This window comes from Gallinula chloropus (assembly GCF_964237585.1).
Source record: "Gallinula chloropus genome assembly, chromosome: 1".
NCBI lineage: Eukaryota > Metazoa > Chordata > Aves > Gruiformes > Rallidae > Gallinula > Gallinula chloropus.
This window is the reverse complement of record NC_140085.1, coordinates 28,896,504-28,918,491: the sequence shown is the minus strand read 5'-3', so window position 1 is coordinate 28,918,491 and position 21,988 is coordinate 28,896,504. Positions and strand designations below refer to the sequence as shown.

Here is a 21,988-nt window from a genome sequence, read left to right as displayed (position 1 = left end):
GGTTCCAGGATTTTAACCAAGGTGGCAGGGATATTTAGGAAGGGGAAACTGTATTTCATGGGGGGTGGGATGTTACCTTGGAGGGGGGTATCAGTTTGGAGGGGGGTGTCGGTTTAGAGGTGGGGGTGGGAAGGTGGAGGAGTGGCCCCTCCGCCCTCCCCCTCCTCCCAAACATTGCACCTTGCACAGCACCCAGTATTAATCCGGACTAGCCTTCCCCACAGCAAATCTCCCAGGCCAGATAATCCCATCGCAAGCTGTCCCTTCCACCCCCGGAGGATGCCCGAATTAGGTCAGCTGGGTTTATATTTGCATTTTATTTATTTATATCTTGGGATGGTTTTTTTTTTCCTTTTAATTTTTTTCCAACCCCCTCCAGTTACACGCACACACACACCCCCTTCCCTGGATCCCACAGCCCCCGAGGAGGCGGGGAGGGAGGCGGGGAACGGCGGGACCTTTAGCCGATGGATGGCAGCGGTTGCCCGGCGGCGGATGCCAGCGGCAGCCGGGCGATGGCGCGGAGCCGGGCGGCTTACGAATACACGGAGGCGGAGGACAAAAGCATGCGGTTGGGTTTCCTCCTTATCGCCGCCGGTTTGCTCTCCTTGCTGGGCTTGGGCTGTTGCTGGTTGCGGCCGGCGTTACAGGAACGGGGCGGCGGAGGTTCCGCTAATTGCACGGTGCTGGCGGTACGGCAGCTGGGGGAGCGCTTCGCCTGCACCTTCTCCTGCGGGGCTGCCTGCCGTGGTACCGCCCGCTACCCCTGTCTCCAGGTCCTGGTCCGCACCTCCCGCTCCTCGATCCCTGCCTTGCTCCATGAGGACGAGCGGCAACTCCGCACCAACCCCAAGGTGAGACCTGCGCAGCGCCGCGATCCTAAAATAAAGGGGGGTGTGGGTGTGTGTGTGTGTGGTGTCCCGCAGGGTAAATCTTGCCCCCGCGGCGTGGTGCTGGGTGCCCTTTCCCTGCCCCTTGTACCGGCATTTGGGGTCCGGGTGCCCCATCCCCACCCTCCGTTCGGGTGCAGGTTTTGCTTTGATGGGGGGGGATGAATAAAGTCTTGGAGCATCCCTCTGAAATGCCCCTGTGCTGTTACTCAGCAAAAAGTATATACATGAGGTGTGTATGCATAGATATAAATACTATACCTGGGGGGTGTGTGTGTGTGTGTGTGTGTGTATGTATCTATGGTGTGTAATGCTATATAAATGCACACCATATATAGTATAGCACTGTGCTCTGTGTATATGTAGTGTTACACCATAAACACACACAATATACACATACACATATACATATCACAGAATTGTAGGGGTTGGAAGGGACCTCAAGAGATCATCGAGTCCAACCCTCAATATGTCTATATGCACATATATAGATAGATATTCCTGAGCAGATTCGGATTACCCTTCCCATGGAAGTGCACCCCATGGGCAGCAGCACTGCGGGGAGCAGCTGTGTGGTTTCACTGCTGGTCCCCAGGCTGCCCCACCGCTGCAGCCCGGGGATCGCCGGTGGGAAGCTGGGGAGAAACTCTTGCTGCCAGCGAGGAGGTGGGTGTGTGTGTCCGAGAGGCGATGGATGCTGTTGTGCTGCGTGTCCCAGGGGGTGAGGGGCTTCCCAGAGCAGCTTCCCAAAGAGCAAGGAGAAACCTGAGCAGAGCCGCTACAGGCAGGGCGCTGGGGAGAGGAGTGCGCTGGAACAGAAGTTTCCTTCTGAAACTTCTCCATCCCCCCCACACAAGCGGACTGAACGGAAGCGCCTTTGAAGTCGCATGTTCTGGCGAACCAGGAAAGTCCGAAGGCGACGTGTGACTTGTGCTTTTTCTTTCTTTAAAGGCAGTTGTTCTGCTTCCTCCTTTTTCTCTTCGTGCTGAGAAAAGATCACCTGGCTGGTGTTCTGCCTGAGCAGAGGAAAAGGGTTTTTTAAGTCATTTTCACAAAATAAAAATGTGTCAGAATCGCCTCCCTTCCCCCTGACAGAGCCCAAAATAGGGAGTGCACTGGAGAAGCGAATTTCAGCTCTTCAGCCGAGATGTGGATGTGGTGCAGTGTCAAGGCTTGTGCTAAGCATGATGCAGGGGTCTGCGTGCAGGGGCTGGGGAGCAGACTAGCATGTCCAGTTTGGGCTGTGCAGCCTCTCATCTCCACAGTCATAGTTACACCAGCGTGTAACTTGGAACTTCACAGAACCACAGAGTGTTAGGAGTTGGAAGGGACCTCAAAAGAGCATCTAGTCCAACCCCCCTGCCAGAACAGAATCACCTAAATTAAATCACATGGGAATGCATCCAGGCGGGTTCTGAATGTCTCCAGAGAAGGAGACTCTGCAGCCTCTCTGGGCAGCCTGTTCCAGTGCTCCGTCATCCTCAAGGTGGGTTAAGTTGTAAGTTTAGGGCTTGGGTTTTGCTTTTTTCCCCTTGAGAGCTTGTGGGCTTGGAAAGGTGGCCTGGGCAAGAACCAGCAGCACAAGAATCAGGATGATAAATCTGGATAATCATAAGGGTTGGCACTGTTCAGAAGCTGCAGCACTTAGATGGTCCTTGATCATGAAGCAGATGAAAAGCTGGCTGGTGAGGGACCTTTCCAAGCTTCACCTTTGCCCAGGTATGCTGCTGCCAGGCTGTGGTTACAGAGACATGCACCATGAGCACCCAGCTGCCTGAACACCAGGACTTCCCTAAACTTCCCTCCACCTTGAAGTGGGCAGTGGGTAGCTGGTGAAATGCAGGGGAAAAGCCACCCTTTCGCCACATCTTTTCGAAGACACCGCATTGCCACAGCACGGCTGCCCCTGGGCATGGCCTGACAGCCCCCTTGCAGGTGAGGGGGGGAGGTGGGTGCTGAGCTCTGCCACCAGCACCCCAGGGCTCAGCAACTCTGTGGCATCCTCAGTTTCGACAGATGCTTTCGAACAGCCACAACCACAATGTCTCTCTGAGTAGTCCAAGCTCTTTGTTTTGGTCTTCTTGATCTTGTCTTCTGCTGCCTTTCCTGAATGTCCGGTGGGAAGAGGAGGATCCTGCCTGGGGCTGGATTATGATTTCTGCGGGAAGGCACCTGGAGCTCTGGAAGCAGTGCCTGGAAGTGTCCTGCAGGAGCCTGGTTTTATTTAACAGTTAACAAAGAAGCACAGGGCTGTGTGTCAGCAGTGTGTCGCACTTGCACGCTCTCACAAGTATCACCTGCTTTCCCTTCCTTGCACCACACATCTCTAGGTGTGGGCTGTTTACCCTGGGATATTGATTGCTGAGGATTAGATCTGATTTACCAGATGACACCAAGCAGAAAGGATGTATTTTTGGGGTGTACCTGCATTCTTTGGTAGTGAAATGAATTTAATTAAGTGGAAAACAACACATTAGAAAACCCCACACTCCAATTATTTCCTTTTACCTTAAGAAGCTTCTGTAAAACTAATAAAAATGATAGCAAGAAGTTGTTTAGGTCTCGTTCAACAAATGTTCCCTCCTAAGGGAATAAGGCAAGTACAGCTCTTATAGTCTTAATTTTTGTCCTGGAGTTTCACCATCTTTGAAAGCTTTTGGGACTTTATGCTGAAATAGGTTAGTCGTAGCAGGAGCAGGATTCTGATGGATTTAATGCCTGGGAGCTGGAATGCATTTATGAATGAACACTGAGGATGCTGTTTAACCCTTCATGTTTCTGTTGCCTTCATATGGTGCTCTTGCTTGTGTTTGAGCAGTTACAGACACCCAGCACGCTAGCCGGTGCCAACGAACTAGAAGGTAAAGAAAAAAAAAGAAAAAGAAAGAAAGAAAAAAAAAGAACAGTTTTGTTTTGGACAATTTTTAAAGCCGTACGTCCTATTGAGCTGCTTCTCCATGTGGGGTAGCAATTCTTCCTGGTAAACCAGCGGTGTGGAGAAGGTGTAGTTTGGGCTCCTTACACCGGGAAACAACACTCGACCAGTTGGTAGCCTCACTCCATGCCCAAAAATCCTTGGTGTGTCAGACTGAGGACATTCTACTTTCTGTAGTAGAGCGAGGCGGCACGTAAACATATTGGCAGCTACGCATCTGTGTGTCCTGGGGAGCTCCAGCTGCAGGGAAAAAAGAAATTAGTGTTTCTTTTTTCTCTCTTGCTTTCCGAGATAATCACATCGTTGTACAGCCCAGGATTCATTTTAGCTCTTAAAAGATTATATAGTTGGGTCAGAGTTAATCCAGAGATGTATATATAAGCATGATGTCATTTGTCTTCTGTCCAAGTGATTTGTGGATTTCTTTCTTTTTTATTTATTTATTTGTTGTCTCAGAGGAAGACTTTTCAGTGGAGGGACGGTAGCCTTTCTTCAGCTGCCTTGATGGCAATAATAATCCCTGAGATAAGGCTTAAGGGGAATTAATTCCAAAGTCAATTTGTCGCTATCATCCTGGCCATCAGGTGCGTTGGTGGCACGTACAGCCGGCGCGGGGCCCAGGCTACGGGTTTGGTTGGGTAAAATGACAGCGGGGTGCTTCAGCTGCCAACAAGATCTGCTTCCTAGAATTTTAGGCTTTTCCTTTTCTGTGATTAAAGTTAAGAGCCAGGCCGGAAGAACTTGCTGGTGGTTTTGCTGAAGAAGCCTTTAGGAGGTGAGCGCTGAGGCTGGTGTTAGCAGCTGCGCAGCAGGACATGGCTCAGCCTGTCCCCATCCCGGGGTGCAGAGCAGGCAGCTGCTCCTCCTTCTTCACGCTCTACATCTGTGTGTGGTCCCGTCACATCACGCTGCTTTCTGTAATGGCTCAGCTTGATGACATCATATATACAATCACCTCTTCTGTGCGCTTGTGAATGGAGTTGGGTTGTGGACTCAAATACCTCCCATGGCAGAGGCAGTTTAATACCAAAATATGCCCAACCCTACAATAATTTTGGGAGGGGCTGGTGCATGTGGTGAAGCATCAGATCTGCGTTTGGGCTGGTACCTGTGATGGGCAAAATCTGCAGATGCTGTGTAGCAGTTCCTTCGGAAGCAGCCACGGGTAAAACCCACTGCCCTCCCGACTCAGCTGGGGTGCCCCAGATGTCTTGGAGATGGCCAGCACTGGCTTTATGGGACGTGGGGGAAGATTGTAGCAGCTTCTCACAGAAGCCACCCTTGTAGGCTCCCACTACCAAAACTTTGCCAGGCAAACCCAATATACTTGGAGACGGGGAGTCAGAAATTTTTGGCTTTAGTGGTGGATTGCAATGATACTTCTCCAGGGTGTCCATTCCAGTCCTCCATTTCATCACAAGCTTCCCAGCCTCTGCAGCACACAATGTGAGTCTCTCTGCCACACCAAGCAAACAGTACATGCTGTGTCCCACAGTTCACTAGCAGCCAGGAGCATGGTCCTCAACAAGTTGCTTGGAGGCTGAGGCTGGAGGTTTGCTTCTTTGTGCCATCAGTTTGTCTTTTGATGGGCTGACTTGCTTCTTCTTTGGGCCCTTACATGTGTTTGCATTTGAGACTTTCTTGATCTCATCTTGCAGACTCTGTCTTCCAGGCTTGACAGAGCTTCCCTCAGAGCCTACCTGATTTTTCATAAAGATGTGACTCAATTAGGCAAAAATTAGTCTTTGGAAAGCATGAAATGTAAGCTGGGAGCTAAGCCATGGTCAAGAATTCACACCTGTGTCCTTTCTCCATGCTATAGAAGAATATCTGCTGTGATGAAGTGTTCAGAAGGACTGGGATTTTTCTCAGTCATCTGCAGAGACATTGGAGTGGGAGCATCCAGCAGCAAACACAGATAAAAATCTTAGAAAACTTTGGTGTAAAGATATATTTGTTTCTTGATATTTTTACTGAATTGAATCCTGAGTCATTTGTTCAAACACTGGCTTTGATTGAAGTGGGAATATTATTAGTCTGATGCTGATTTTGAGCTGTGTAATTGAGACTGGTTTTGAATTGCATAATAATTTTATTGTTGCTATGACATAGTGTAGGAGGTACGATTATGGCACCATGTACCAATAGATCTGCTGAAAAGGCCTCTGCTCCATTAGATTTATTCTGAATGTCTGATCCTAAGTGCTATTCTCCAACTTCATTGTAACTTGTTTAAGGAAAAAAGCATCAAAGAAATGTAGAGTGGGGCACTTCCACCAAAAATGGATGTTGCTACACAAGCTGCAACTGAGCACAAGGCATCCTAGTCTGCTTTCAAAGACTTGGCAGTTGTTTATGTTTTGATGGTGGGATGCCATGTCCTGTGGGGGAGGACTGTGGAATTAACCTTTCAGAAACAGCCTGTTGCCAAAGCAGGAAGTCGTTTCAGGTTCATCCACCAACTCATAGGAGCCAAGGTTGCCAGGTTATGATTCCCTTTTATCTGCCTGCTGACTGTGCTTTGGAGGGTGATACAGTTGATCAAGCAGAGTCCCTGAGAAGTGTGCTTGGGAGGCTGGGAAAGTAGAGATTCACCACCTACGTGGTTCAGAATGGGACAAAATGGATGTCAGGTTGGTGGGAAGTGTGCTGGCATCCTGGACAGGCAAACAAGCTCTGGTGTTTGTGCATCAGGTGACTGGAGCTGGACCTTGGGTGTTCACTGTGGGTCAGGGCCTTCATCATATTGAGATGTTTCAGGGGTTTCAGGGTCACCCTTTGGATTCACATGATGATGATTTTGACTGTCAGTTCTCAACAGGCTCAAGCAATGAGGTCCCATCAATTTATGGCAAAGCCCTGGGTGTCTCCTTTTGCATTTTCCACATGAAAAGAGGAAGAGATGGAAATGAATCCAGAGTGGGTTTTGTCAGCCACCATTGGGATTACCTTGTGCAAGGAGTGGTGTGAATTTTGGGCTACAGAGAGTGTATTCACTGTTTTCCCCAACTACCATGTATCCCTCCTGTAGGTACCAGTGGTAGTTCCACACACTGTCTTGCTTAGGCATGGGGAAAGATGTGTGTGTTGATAGGGAAGCTGTCTGTGGGGCACTTTACATCCTCAAAAACAAGAAAAATCCCTGTCCCAGAAAACTAATTTTTTAATTGCTTCATGTTGAGCTAATAGTGTGGGCACTGAGGTAAGAAACTGTGAAGCCCTCTGTGATGGGACTGTCCTTGAAGACTATTACAGTTTGCTATTTGTCCATTCAGATGGATGTCTCTCGGGAAAAGAGATTGCTCCTTTTGTTTCTAAGCCTGAACCTCAGGATGGGGATAAACAACGATTCCCCAGACTTTGTGCAGGATTCATGTAATACCTGAGGGAAGGGGAAGGTCTCTGAAGGCTCCAGAGGACGTCTGGCTGGCAGAGGAGTGGTGAGGTGGTCCCACTTTTATAGCATAGGACAGGAAGAAGAAACATTTCAGAGGTGAGAGGGAAGCTGTGTACTGGAGCTGGTGCCACAGGAAAAGGAGTTTTTAAGATCACTGAGGAAACTTAGACAGAAGAATGTGTATTAGTACCTAGCTGCTTTGTGTAGTTCTGCATTTTGTGTGCTGGATAAATGGTAGTTGGTCTGGGGGACTGAGTAAAGCCTGTTTACTTCTGCTCTCTTGTATCCAAGAGTGTACCTGAAGGTTGGGACCTTGTAGAAGAGCGGAGTGTAGGTTACAGTCAGACATCAGCAGTGAGTGCACAACTGGTGGGATATGAGACAGTTTCCACAGCAGGGTCTGAGAAGCTTCAAGAAGAAAACCACAGGAGTGGAGCAGGTTAGGAGTGCTGGACACTGGGGTCGAGCAAGGAGCACTGGGGTGGGGGGATGACCACGTGGGTTGGTGTGACACCGTCCCCCTGACAGCCACCAACGTCCTGCAATGTGTGACACCACCAGATGTGGGCCCATGTGAAAAGTGGTTCCTTTGTATGTGAGAAAGGCAAGTTTCAGCTTGGAGGCAACAAGCAAGATCTTGCAAGACCTTCCAGGCTGACTCATGGAAGCTACTGTCAGGTTTTACACCATCAGGCTAACAAAATCCTGAGATTTCTCCCATCCCCATGGAATGGCAAAGATCCAAGTTCTTGATTGGTGGAAATGGTCTTGTAGATCTATACAGCTTAGGAATAGTGTGCAGCTGGGAGCGTGGTAAGCCTCTGTGAAACCTCACCAAATGGAGAGGGAGAGGAAATCCTCACTGGGTGTGGTGAATCCCAGTGATCTTTATTTTCAGGTTAGTGAAGATATCTCTCTCCTTCATTATTTGCTATCATCCTGATAGCAAAGCTGAGAAAGCATGGGATAGGCGAGTGGACAGAGAGGTGGGTTGAGAATTGGCTGTCGGACCGAGCCCAGAGGGTTGTGATTCGAGGAGCAGAATCTGACTGGAGACCTGTGACTAGCGGTGTTCCCCAGGGCTCCGTGTTGGGTCCAGTTCTGTTTAATATCTTCATTGACGACCTTGATGAGGGAAGAACATCCACCCTCAGCAAGTACGCCGATGATACAAAGCTGGGAGGAGTGGCTGACAGGCAGGAACACTGCGCTGCCATCCAGAGAGACCTGGACAGGCTGGAGAGCTGGGCAGGGAGAAACCAGATGAGGTTCAACAAAAGCAAGTGTAGAGTCTTGCACCTGGGAAGGAACAACCGTTTGTATCAGTACAGGCTGGGGGATGACCTGCTGGAGAAGAGCTCAGTGGAGAAGGACCTGGGGATCCTGGTGGATGACAGGTTGGATACGAGCCAGCAGTGTGCCCTGGTGGCTAAGAGAGCCAATGGGATCCTGGGGTGCATCCGGAGGAGTGTGGCCAGCAGGTCAAAGGAGGTGATCCTCCCCCTCTACTCTACCCAGGTCAGGCCCCACCTGGAGTATTGTGTCCAGTTCTGGGCTCCCTGGTATAAAAAGGACAGGGACCTCCTAGAGAGAGTCCGGAGAAGGGCTACAAAGGTGATTAAGGGCCTGGAACATCTCCCCTATGAGGAAAGGCTGAGTAAGTTGGGACTGTTTAGCCTTGAGAAGAGAAGACTAAGGGGGGACCTAATTAAAGTTTGTAATTATCCTAAGCAGGGGATGCAGGGGAAATCAGCCATCCCCTTTTCAGTGGTCTGTGGGGACAGGACAAGGGGCAATGGCTGCAAGTTGGAGCACAGGAAGTTCTGCACCAACATGTGGAAGAACTTTTTCACAGTGAGGGTGACAGAGCCCTGGGACAGGCTGCCCAGGGAGGTGGTGGAGTCTCCTGCTCTGGAGATATTCAAGATCTGCCTGGACGCCTATCTGTGCAATATGTGCTAGGGAGCTGCTTTGGCAGGGGGGTTGGACCCGATGATCTCTGGAGGTCCCTTCCAACCCCTACAATTCTATGATTCTATGATTCTACGATTATTACCTTCAGAATACTGTGAAGAAACTCATATTGTGATCATAGATGGGGATCCTTTTAGGGGCTTGCCACACCCTTCACCTCCTGCTTCCTCACCCTACCTAAGTAAGTTGCTCTTTAGGTTCATGGTCATTTTTTTTGCTCCCTGTGGTTAAGAGGGGAAGGGTGGTGTGTCAAAGGTGAGACTTGGAAACAAGGTACATGTGACCCAGCGGGGAGTCTTGGGAAGCCCAGTCCCAAGAGCACTGAGCTGGTGCAGGAATTTCCCTTGATCTCTTTGGGCTTTGAAGCAGATATCTGAGGGTGAGATCTGCAGAAGCAGATGCTGAATCTTTTCTGCTGAAGTGGGGCTTTGAACTTTTACTGCTCGTTTCCCCGTGTTGTAACAGTGGAGGAGCACCTGTCTTTTGCCAAGCTATCTATCAGCCAGATACCAGATATCCCATCACCTGGGAAGGCTTGCTGGAATATTTTGGTGATCATTAGCATGGTGCTAAAGAGAACCCGTGGTTACGTGCCTCACTGAGAATAGGAAGTAGCTCAAATCCAATCCATGCGACTGGCTAGGAACGCATCAAAGTGAAACAGTCATTTTTGCATCTATCATGCTAAGAGCCCAGGTGCCACATGGCGGGTTGGTTTGGTAATGGAGCAGAGCCAGATAAAGCCTTTCTGAATGCTGGCATGTCCTTTCCCAGTACCTGCAGGGAGTAGCTAGCAATTGAAGTAAAGTTCAGGTAACTTTTCTCTTTTTTTGGTGTTTGTTTCTTGGGAGCTTGTGCTCATTGTTCTTCAGCCATTTCAGCCACAGTGACATTGGGAAGAAAACTCAGAGGAAGTGATGCCCTGCCTCCCTGTGCACAGAAGTAACTCTGCTTTGCTTCATGTGTTGTCAGTGTTCGTACATCCCTCCCTGTGCAAGAGATGATCAGGAGAACTCTGAGAACGTCACGTACAAGCAGAAATACTGGAAAGAGAAAGTGGGTTCACAGCCATTTACATGCTATTTTAACCAGCACTTGAGGTGAGTAATCTACATTTGCATAGGCAGAAGGGCCTATGCATCTGTTTAACAGCTATTGGTTCTGTTTGAAAGTGTATATAAATGCATGCATATACACACACCCCCTCCATATACTGATGTGGTTTAGTGTTTAGTGCAGAACTTTGCAAGAGAGCTCTCCTGATGAAAAGCTACACAGAAAGTGGATAAGTGCTTTTACCACTTGAGGTGAAATTATAAAGCTTGGAGGAAAGTTTCCCTTAAAATATGTCACTTTATGGCAAAAAGCATCTTGGCTTTTAACCCTTGGATGGCAAATCTCTGGCTTGGATATTAACATTCCTCCCCTCTGTAGAAAAGAAACCCTACAGTGTTGACGAGTGGCTGGAAGAAAATGGGAGATCGATAAGTAGGACCAACCAACTCAGGATTTGTGTTCACAGAGGATTAATGAATCAGTGCAATAAATGCTCACAGACCTGCCAGTTTTCATATATACTTGCTGAGTAGAAAGTTGTACCTTAAAGCATCTTCTCTTCTGTTTCAATTCTTACTTTCACTACTGATGTTGATGTGACTTATGTATGTATATGGGTGACCTGTGGTTTCCTTTTCCTTCCTTTGGTAAATGGGAAGAGGAGCGAGTCCTTTTGCTCATCTCCTTCTGATGATGATGTGTGGGAAAGGAAAAGTGATGTGGTGGCAGCAACTTACCACATTGTGCAGGCTCTTTGGGAGCACTTGGGAAAACAGCAATGATTGAGATGATAGGTCCACGTAGACATGGAAAAAGACTACTTAGGATCTCCAAATCAGCCAAGGTTTTATGGGGTTTAGACTCCAATTCTGGAGGCATAGGACACTTGGTTAATTTCATCATCAGCTTGAATAATTTTGGTAGAGCTGGGAAGACTGTTCTTGGTTGCTAAGTCAAGCACTCAATAAATGTCTGCCACATCAGGGACTAAAGGAGAAGGTTGGCTCTACCCCACCAGCACTTGGAAGTTAAACAGATGATGGAGACCTAGTTTGGAATAGCTAAGGGCTTGCTGGTGCAATTCAGGCCTCAGTGTGTGAGCATTGGCATCAGACATTGACATTTATTAAGACACACTGGAGGAAAATGGATGCCAATGTGTGCTAGGACCTTGGAGGAACTGGATTGCTGGAGCAGGGTGAAAGGCACAGAGATGCCTGACTCTCCTGTCAGTGACCCACTAGATACCTTGGGGGCTTCAGGTTTGTCTTGGGGTGGCTATGATTGGTGTCCCCTCCCTGGAGATAGTCAGTGAGCCCAGGATGACAGTCTGTTCTCCCTGGTTAACTTATTGCAGGGGGAAAACACTTTACGTTGTAGCACGAAGCAGTACTTACAGCATGTGGATGTTAAAAGTTAGGGCACCCTGTGCGGTGGCGCCAGACCTGGCAGGGACCTTCTTGGGAGCTGCTTTGGATTGCAAGGTGCCAATGGTTGGGTCTGCTACCCGGGAGCTGAATGGTGGTGTGGGCTTGTCCGGGTAGGCACTGCTGTGGCCTGGGACCTGCAGCAGCCACTGCCCATGAGCAGGGCAGTCAGAAACATGGGGTCTTCTGCAGGAGACGTCATGGCTTGGATTCACCTGAGTTGGGGTGGGCAAGATGCTGTGAAAGTGCATTTTTATAGTCTTAATCAAAAATAAATGCCTAACACAGGTTTGATGCCCAGAGACATTTGTTTCCCTCCTGTAAAGCGATTTAGGCTGATCTGATCGGGTGTAGGTACCTGGGTGGTAGATGTCCAGAGCAAGGTGAGCTGGTTCTCACATAAGGTCTGTAGGTGAAGTGAAGGGAACATTTTTCTGAGTCTGCATACTGCCTGGGGTCTGCCATTCGTGCAGGCTGGCACTGGGGGATCGTACAGCACCTGGGCAAGGCTTGTTCCTTGTAGCTGCTGCACCCTGTACTGTTAAATGTTCCTGCCAAATGCAATGGCTGCCTCGAAATGCTGCCTTTTGCTGATCCTACAGCAATTTATGTACAGCAGAGGAGAGGCTCACTGCCAGAGATACTTGAAGATAGTGTAAGCTGAAATGTGTACGCCATCTATTTTCCTCAGGAGATAGGAATGGCTTTGAGACATAAGTTTTGCTGACTAGGAATGTGCTTGCTGAGGTATACTTTTAGAGCTATGATGACTAAACAGCTTGTGAAGCACTGAAAAAAACCACACACACAGAGGGAAAAATATGGTCACTTCAAAATAGAAGTGAGCGTGTCTTCTGTCAGTATTTGATCTAACTCTTCTGAGTTAGTCTGTGTAAAGCACATAGAATATAGGAGCAGGTCCCTTAGAGAGGGTAGTGTTTGCAATGTTAATGTTCATTTGAGAGGGACGCCTTTCATACTTCTCTGCAGGATGCTGTACACCGATTCACCTGAGATTTGAAGAGCAAACACTGTTTAGGGAGGAAACACTGTTTAGGGATTAATAACCACCTGTACAGTGCTGGGGTGTCCTGCAGGCTGTTTATCTGGGAATAACTATCCGCAGAAGCCAGGGGAGCTCAGGTGGAAGGGCTGCCCGTTGGTGGGACAGAAATCTCAGGTTGCTCTGGTGCTTCACAAAGTTTTCTAAACGAGTTCCCTCCAGTCAGAAGATGCTGTTGCTGTTTCTTAGCCTTTCTTTTCCTTTATTGCCTGTGGGGCAGTTCTTGGGCCCAAGAGGGAAGAGACTTTACTGTTAATAAGACAGGGCTGCCCCCGGTGCAGCTGTTCAGCTGAGCATCTCTGCACCTTGCAGCAATAGGGGAAGAAAATGCTGGTTAGTGCTTGTCATAGTGAAGGGATGTGAATGATTGTGGGCAAAATAGGTGTATGCAGATTGCAAACCTTTTAAAATCCAGATTGTTTGGATACAAAGATGTTTGTAAAGTTTCTCTATGTCACACCCTCGCCTCTGCCGCTTTCTGCTGTGTCACATAAATTACATGGTGTGGTGATGACTGAAATGTTTATGTGCCTGCAATGTTTTGGTCCTACATGACTTTTGGGGTAACTCCCACACTACAATCCTTCCCATGATGTTTGGTCACTGCTCTGAAGGCTCTGATGGAGACCTGCTGTCTCCAGTGTCTGTTTGAAGTGCTTGGCATTGCTTAGCAGGGATGTATTGCAGAATCACAGAGTCACAGAACATCAGGAGTTAGAAGTGAGCTCGAAAGATCATCCAGCCCAACCCCCCTGCCAGAGCAGGATCACCTAGACTAAATCACACAGGATAATGCAACAGCTAATCCAGTTACCCCTGGTCAGAGCCCCACGAGGCTCCAGCCCTGAGCTCAAAGTCCTGCTAAAAATAAGAGTACTGGTCTCACCTTTTAGCAACGAAAACAAAATTCCCTCCTCCTTGTGTGCTCATTGGAAGGAAAAGGTGTGTTTTCAGAGCCAAGGTAGAGACTGATAATTATTTCTTGGAGTTCAGGTGCATCCCCTTGAGAGGCTTTGCATTTACCAGAGAGCTGAATGGCAGCATCCCTAGAAACAAGAGGTGGTCCATAACCAAGCTTAGGGGGAATAAGTGCAACCCCACTGGCCAACATCTTTGAACTGCATTATTATATGGGAGTCACAGAGCAAAGGTGGGTTTATTTAATTCACGGTACTGGCAGGGATAAGGCAGTGTATTTAGTTATACCTGCTGATTTTCACAGGGAAAAGAAACTAATTTCCAGGCATGACATACCTCCTTTGGGTTCAGCATCACTGCCTCAGCACTGGGGAATGATGCTGTGGGGGCTTCCAGCAAAGCCATGTCCTTGTCATGAGAGGGTTTCTCCTGGGGACAGGAGCACATTCCCTTTTCTGCTTCCAAGCCAAACAACAAGACTTCAGACTCTGGGAAAAGGCAAGTCACCTCTTGCTACAAAAGTACCAAGAAAAAGTCAAAACTGCAGTTTGGATAGATGCCAACCTTCCTGTGCAAAGCCAGCACAGTTACTGTTACTGTGTTTGGGGTGTCCTGGTAGCTATTTATTTTAAGTTGTGAGGAAAGGGGCTGTTTGCTGTGGAAGTTGCTCTTCTATTTGTTGCTTGCCTGTTAAATACATCTTTCTCCCTTCCTGTCACCATCCCCTTGTTTCCTCTGGCCAGCCCCTCTGCAGCTCTTGCTGTTGCCATCCATTGCAGCTCCATGGCTCCTTTCTCACCCCCTGCTCTCCTTGCTTCTGCTCTTGATAACAGTTACTGGTTTAGAGGTGGAATCCAGAGATTTCAGCTAAAATGTTCGCTCCGTTGGCCTGTATCTAGCATTCCCAGGTGGCCAAAGAATTTTCCTGCTGTTGTTGTGTATTTCTGTTGCAGGGGCAGGTGATAACCACTCCAAGTCTTATTCTCTTGAAGGCCCCATAGGGTGTCTGATTTCTCAACTCCTGGTCATCTCCATCCTGGTGCAGCACCATGATGGGGGTCTGTCCCCCCCGGTACAGCCCAGTTCTGGCTCCTCTCACCTCACAGCACAGCTGTTACGATTATCTTGGGGCTCAGAAGTAACTCTGATGGGCAACATAAACCTCACGGCTCACTGCCAGCGTCTCTGCTCTCTCGGTGATGCTCTCCATCTGTGCTTGGCAAGACAAGTACCTCTGTGTGCATATTTCTGATTCAGAAACATGTGGGGCAGCTCTCTTGCATTAATCACTGTGTATGGCTTGGAGCGAAAGCCAAAGGTTTTTGTACCAGGACAGAGAACAGATCCAGCTCTTGCTGATCCCTGATGTGGGGCTGATGCAGCACCCTGGTAAGAAGCTCAGCTCCAAGCAGAATGCCGAAGCAAACTGCCCAGCAGTGTCCTGCTGGCCAAGCAAGGCTTCTGCAGTCCTGGCTGCTGCCCTGAGTACTTTCTACAAGCAGATTTTGTTCCTCATCCCTCAGGGTTCATTGCAGGATTGCTTAGGATTTGTCCCAGGGATGTGCCCAAACACTCTGCAGACTCAGATGTCAGAGGACGGCTGTGCCACACACCTTGCCTCTTCTTTCAGAGCCTCACTGGGTGGTGGTGGCTGTTCTGCTCTGCCTGAGCATTCATTTCTTCAGGAAGGGGAGAACAGTTCTTCCCCCTAAAATGGTGCCATTATGTGAGGATAACAAACAGCCTGGAAGAAATTAAATCCAGCCTCTGCAGGGTAACCTGTTAATTAATCACTAATGACTTTGCTATATTTCATTCATCTGATTAATTCTCATTCTAGCTTCGTGTACCTCCTAATTTTTCCCAAGTGTTTTGTTTTTGGGCCTTCCCGATCTCACATGAAATACCTACGGTTTCTAGCCTGTCATGCATCATCACCTGAAAACGAATGCAAGCCTGTTTATTCTCCAGGTTTTTAGCCAGTTGGCCTCCCAGGCTCTCATTCACACTGCCCTCCATGCCAGCCCCTGGCTGCTGCATCTCGGTGGGACACTCTGCTGCCATTACACCCTCTAAGCTGCTTTCCAGACCGCTTTCCACAGCTGCTGCCAGCTCTGGTGGTGGATCTGCAGGGAAGGGCTCCTCAACCAGGCACCATGGGGGCCCAGACTCCCATCCTCTGCTCCCTCCTCCCACTCTCCCAGAGCTCTCCCATATGGCCTGCCACATCTCCATGTGGGTCAGCAGATGCAAGAAAGAGGAGCTGGTCCTGACTGGAGAGGGAGGGAATCGTAATGCATGCAAACAAACGGCATTATATGCTGCCAAAGTTGATCTTGGTAAGTTCCTGTGGGCTGTTACAGGCAGATAACCAGAACATTGCCATCCAGGCATGTGTGTTCTATCTGCAGGCGTGCTGTTTGCCTTTATTAGGTTTTCTCATTCACTCCTGGGGTCCTGCAGTGCCTATCTGCACTGGAAAGTTAATTTGGAATAAGATAAAGAGCAGCTGAAAGCATAGTAGTTCTTGCAGAATAACCAGATTAAACCAAATGGGAGCAAGGCTGAGATTTGCCCCAGCATGGCACCAAGAGTCAGTACCACGAGGACACATCCTGGAGGGTCCCTCAGCTCTGCCATGCGCTGGGTCATCCTCCAGGAGTGCTTGTCCCTCCCCTTGACAAAAGAAGGGCCGTTAATGCTTGGATGTGGTGCCAATAGTCAATTAATGATGTGTTTTTGGAGGACCCAGTCATGACTTGATGCATTGTCTGAAGAGGCACTGTCGGCAGTCAACACTCAGAATTGCATGGGCACCCTGGCTGTAGCTCAGAGTAGCAGTAACACCCATCTGCACCCGTACCTCATCCTGAGGCTTCAGCAAAGGCCTCTGTAACTCTTGGACTCTTTTCCAAAAGGGAAGCTCTTTTAAATCACTAAGTTGTAAGTTTTAGAGTCACACTTGTAATGAGTGTTTGGCACCCACTACCAGTGCCTTTGGTGCAGATGTTTTCCAAAAGCTCTAAGATCCAGTCAAAAGGATACCTTGCTCTACCCAATCACGTGTTCTTTAATGTTTCTGAATCCAATTTTCTAGTTTGTTTTCTTTCCCTTATTTTTGAACTCCTCAATTAGTAACTGATTTTAAAAAATACTGAAAAATCAACATAGCTTGTAAGCTGAGAGCTGCAAAGACAGAATTCTGGTACTTATGGCCTCCTTGTGAATTAGCACTCTGCTGTTCACAGGTGATGATACAGTAAATATGAGGGAAGCAGCATTATACCTCCTGTGAATGGATTTTTCTGTTCAGGTGCTGTCATTCGTATGAGACAGACTGGTGAGTTTGTGTCCATAAAGTTAATAATATTTTATTCAATTTATGGTCTCCACATGTGCCTGATTATGTGTCTGGAGGCTTTTGGTTGAGCAGACTTCACGTGCTCCACTATTGAATACACCTGGGTTTCTTTTGATCAGTTTTTATGCTGCCCAGTTTCAACTTTTCTGTAGCTTAGCTGCTCATAATCAGAGTCTTATTCTCCTCCTTACTACACAAATAGAGACATCAGTTCCAGCCTTGGGGACTTGCAAGCCAGCACAGTACAGAAGAACTTACACACGGTGATTTTGAGGGAGAGACCCCCACATGCAAATGCAGGTGCAATTAAATTTGGGATCGGGACAGGCCTGGCTCCGTTGACTCCTTAATGATGGACAAAACCCTGTAGACTTGCAGGCACCTCCAGGAAATTTCTTGGTGAAGCAAAAAGAGGGTTTTTTTTGTTTCCCCTGTGAGGAATGTTTTCTTAGTACTGCTTTCTGATGAGGATGACACTGTTGGGGGAGAGACAGTACAGTCATTGCACAGGTATCTGTTCCCATGGGCCACTGTGTTAGGAGCACTTAACTCCCAGGACCTGGCTGGATGATCCTGGGTTTCCAGCATCTTAGGCTGTGAGGTGTGTTTCTCCAAGGAGCATCAAGCAGCATGGACGAAGCAACGTGGGATGGGAGTGTTCAGTGTAACTGAGGTCCAGTATGAGTCAAGACTATAAATATTTTCCTAGTTAGAGAAAGTTCTGTTTCCTTCCTTTGCCGATGGTTTTCCAGCAGACTGCATGTCTCTGGCTGTAGGTGGGAAAGCAGCAGCAACGTGCAAATGCCGTGAGACTGATGTAACAACTCTGTTAAAGTGCAGGAAGAGCAGAAAGGGCCAGAACTGAGGAAAACTTGCCATCAGAGTTCCCAGCAAACTTCCCAGACTTGAAAGAGGCAGATGGACACCTGATCTTTCAGACACGTGGTATGGCTGAATTTCCAAGCCTCTTGAGATATCTCACCTTGGTATTCTCATCCTTCCTCTGTTTCCCTTTGGAAATGCATAAATTTGTCACATGACTGTGTGTTAGGTGCTGTTGGAAGAGGCATTGTGGTTACAGATCTTCAGGGTAAGCTCCCCAAAATGTCCCTGTAGAATCATAGTAAAGTGCTCAGGCACTTGGTGTTTGCACTGCCAAATTGCAGCTTAATTGCTGAGGTAGCATCTGCTGGCAGGGAGCTGAGTCAGGAGCATCCAGCATCCTAGGGCCAGGCAGAGGTCCTCCTGGGGATAGGTTTTGTGCAGACCCCTGCCTGCTGTTGTGGCTGGGCTAGCCTGAACCATCAGTGTTGCAGTGCTGAGGACAGGGGCTGGCTCTTTATCCAAATGCAAACCACAGCCCGGGCTTTGTGAGGAGCCTCCGTGTAGCCACACGGACACATCAGGTCTCACAGCTAAAAAGGAAGCTTTGACTGTGCTTTAAACTCATCGCAGTGTCTGATGCCATTTGAGGTAGGTATGTATAACTGCTGCCTGGTGTGATGCTTTTATTGGAGTTGTTTTTCAATCCACTGCGTGATATTGTATCTCTTGTGGCTGTTTGTAGTGACCATGACCCCTGAGAGACCTAATGTACCAATGCTTTTTAATTTTATATTTTTTAAGATCTGAATGAACTTCTTAGTCTGTAAACACTGCAAGTGGAAAGCCTTTGCAGCCTGCCAGTAGTGCTGGTGATAGACAGGCAAATGAAAGCAGTGGATGAAATGATCCTCTCAGTAATTTTCTAACACAGTTGCAAATAAACCACCTTTATTGTTTCCATGGCAGATGCTTTCCACTCATGCTGAATTGATGATGTCGAGTTGATTTATATTTTCTCCCTCTTCTGTTCCTCATAGGCCAGATGATGTGATGCTAAAGCGCACCCATGATGAGACTGTCCTCTTGCACTGCTTCCTCTGGCCTCTGGTTACGTTCCTGGTCGGAGTCCTCATCGTGGTCCTGACCATCTGTGCCAAGAGCTTGGCTGTCAGGGCAGAGGCCATAAAAAAGAAGAAGCATTTGTAAATGGCAAGGCTCCTGATGGAAAAGAAAAAACCTGCAAGAAGGTCTCCAGCGGGGCACCTCAACATACCTGCAGGTCTGCGGGGCACCCTGCTGTGCCTCCTTCCAGTGTCTCATCTGACAGTGGAGTTGCTCTTGCCTCAGGATTATTCTTGGGAGACTTCCCCATTAAATGTCAGCTAATTGCTTCTTCTGCTATGGCAGTAAATAAGTATATTCTACCAAAAAAAAGAATTAATAATCTGTACTGCACCAAATACGCTGTGCGCTGTTAGTCCTGAACAGCAGCTACCCAGGTCCTAGAGGTATTGAGAGACATTTTATAAACCCCCCTGGTGTCGCTCATTTCATCTCCACAAAGTGATCTTTACTATTATTTAATAATAAATATTTAAAATATTTGCTTTATGATAGACTGTATTTCCAAACCAATAAAATTTGGTTGTTTTGTTGGGTTTTTTAAAACTTTGTTTTGTTTTATTTATTAAAAAAAAAGCTTTAAGGCAAAAATAACACTATGCTCATTTGCAGGTTGTTTTTTTTTAACTATGTAGAAATTAATTTTAAAATTCAAACTTTAACTTCTGTCTAGACTAAATCTTTCATCATCACCTGTTTATTGTGAAGACATGTAGAAATCTCTCAGAAATACTTCTCAAAAAAAAAAAAGATAAACAATTATTGGAAAAGGTGATTAAATACTGGATCTAATTTATTGCCTCAGTGGTATTCAGTCCCTACAGTTTTTCTTGTCCCATCTCAGTTATCCTCTTCACTGAAATGGTCTCGTACTGTAAGGGGACACAGAGCAGTTTTAGATGAATGTTTCACCAGTGATAGTGGAGTGCCTCAGTGCTGTAGTTTGATGCACATCACCAGGCTCCAGGGATGGTTGGAGAAGGACATCAACTCTTCACAGTGATGCTGCTGTTTGCTGCTGAACTGTCCATTCCAGTCATGCCAGCTCCATGCAGTGTCCCTTCAAGGAGACGTTCCAGAAAAACACAAGACAGGCAGGGCACAGCATCTCACTGGGTCACCTCTCTCTTCTCACTCCCAGCTCCTCAATGTGCATGATGGGAGTACCAGCCCTAGTCTGCCTGCTCTGTGCAAAACTTTCCCTGTCTCATAGAATCATAGAACAGTTTGGGTTGGGACCTTTAAAGGCCACCTACACCAACCCCCATGCAGTGAGCAGGGACATCTTCAACTTGATCAGGTTGCTCAGATCCCTATTCAACCTTACCTTGAACATTCCCAGGAATGGGACATCTACCATGACCTCTCTGGGTGACCTGTTTCGGTGTTTCACCACCCTCATCATAAAGAACTGGCCTTGGACTGCAGTTTCCTGGAGCATGCCAATCGCAAGCTGAGACCAGAGTAATTTCGTGGCACTTGTCCTTGCCCCATGGGGCTGTGCCCCCCTGAGACCAGCTGTGTGGCTTTGCAGGGCTGGCACAGAGCAGAACAGAAAAGCCACGTGGCGCAGTCAGGAAAGTGAGTCAACATGTGATTACTGGCAAAGCATTTTAATCTACATTAACAATTCTGCAATTCTAACCATGCTGTTCATTGGACTAATCTCTGATATTCTTAGTATTATGTTTAAATACCTTGTGTTTCATTGTGCTTTTAACACATAGGAGAGGTATTTCCCGAGGATGAGGAAAAGGCTAGATTTGAAAGCCTGAAAGCTTTCTTGGCACAAGACACAGTGACAAACCTGCTTGCATTGCCCAGTCTCCATCTCAGATTAATTGTATTGTGTGCTCAAGAATTGATTTCTATATGGCTTCTTATGTAAGCTTGTGGGCGTCATGGTGTCCAGTGGAGCTCGTTCTGCACTCCCCTGCTTACTTGCTATATGACTTCTGGAGAGTTCTCTGGTACTGTCTACATTGGAATAGCCGTTCCTTTGAAGAAAGTTAAGGAAATCTCTTTGTGGAAGCAGGAGCTTGACATTTCTTGGCTAATTAGAGGGCTGGAGCACCTCTCCTAGAGGTGAGTTGGCTTTGTTCAGCCTGGAGAAGAGAAGACTCCAGGGAGACCTCATTGCAGCCTTACCTGAAGGAGCCTGTAGGAAAGCTAGAGAGTGACAGTGACAGTACAAGGAGTAATGGGTTTGAACTAAAATAGGGGAGATTTAGATCAGATATTGGGAAGAAATTCTTCCCTGTGAGGGAGGTGAGGCCCTGGCACAGGCTGCCCAGAGAAGCTGTGGCTGTCCCCTCCCTGGCAGTGTTCAAGGCCAGGCTGGATGGGGCTTTGGGCAACCTGGTCTGGTGGAAGGTGACCCTGCCCATGGTAGGGGTGTTAGGACTAGATGATCCAACCCAAACTGTTGTGTGAATCTGAGATTCTGGGATAGTTCCTCTGTATGGAAGATCTGATTAATGTTGGTTGCACATGCCTGAGCACTTCCAGTTCTGTGGATGAAAAATGCTACTTGCATGAAAAATTTCCAGTTCTCTGTGCCACCCCTTTGGAGATCCTTGTTGTCAGGCTCACACAGGTGCCCTCTGTCTCAGCCTGCTAAAAAGAATAGCACTGGATATAGTGGCTGAAGAGAGGCTGTGAGCTCTTAGCCTGTCGGATGAAAGCTGGGTTCTGGAAGTGCTGTCCTGCTGTCCATGGTGTTTGGTTTCACTTGTGTCTCAGTGCCATGGCCTTGTTTGTGTCTCTATGATTCCTGTGCCTCAGCAACCCACGGAAACATTACTCACCTGTGTCTGGTTTGGGGGGGGAGGGAGCGGTGTGTGTGTCATTACGATATATTTTGGTTTGGTTTTCTGAATGGTAAGTTCCCCTCCTCTGCTTGCTCTTGGTAACTATTTACAGGTGAGGGGAAAACCCCTGATTTTCTGCATGTATATGTGTGTGTATATATATATATATATAGCCTTTGTTTTCACAAGGGAGAAGGAAATACAGGGTGA

At 47.7% G+C, this 21,988-nt stretch overlaps 1 protein-coding gene across 1 annotated transcript; it reads left to right on the top strand.

The window, feature by feature from the left end:
- Nucleotides 1-515: 515 nt before the first annotated feature.
- Nucleotides 516-19,052, top strand: KCNMB4 (potassium calcium-activated channel subfamily M regulatory beta subunit 4; the record flags this gene model as incomplete). Its single annotated transcript, XM_084263835.1, has 3 exons — nucleotides 516-854; nucleotides 10,169-10,296; nucleotides 18,884-19,052. The coding sequence occupies 3 exons, from the start codon at nucleotides 516-518 to the stop codon at nucleotides 19,050-19,052; spliced, it is 636 nt and encodes a 211-aa protein (XP_084119961.1).
- Between the last annotated feature and the right edge of the window lie 2,936 nt (nucleotides 19,053-21,988).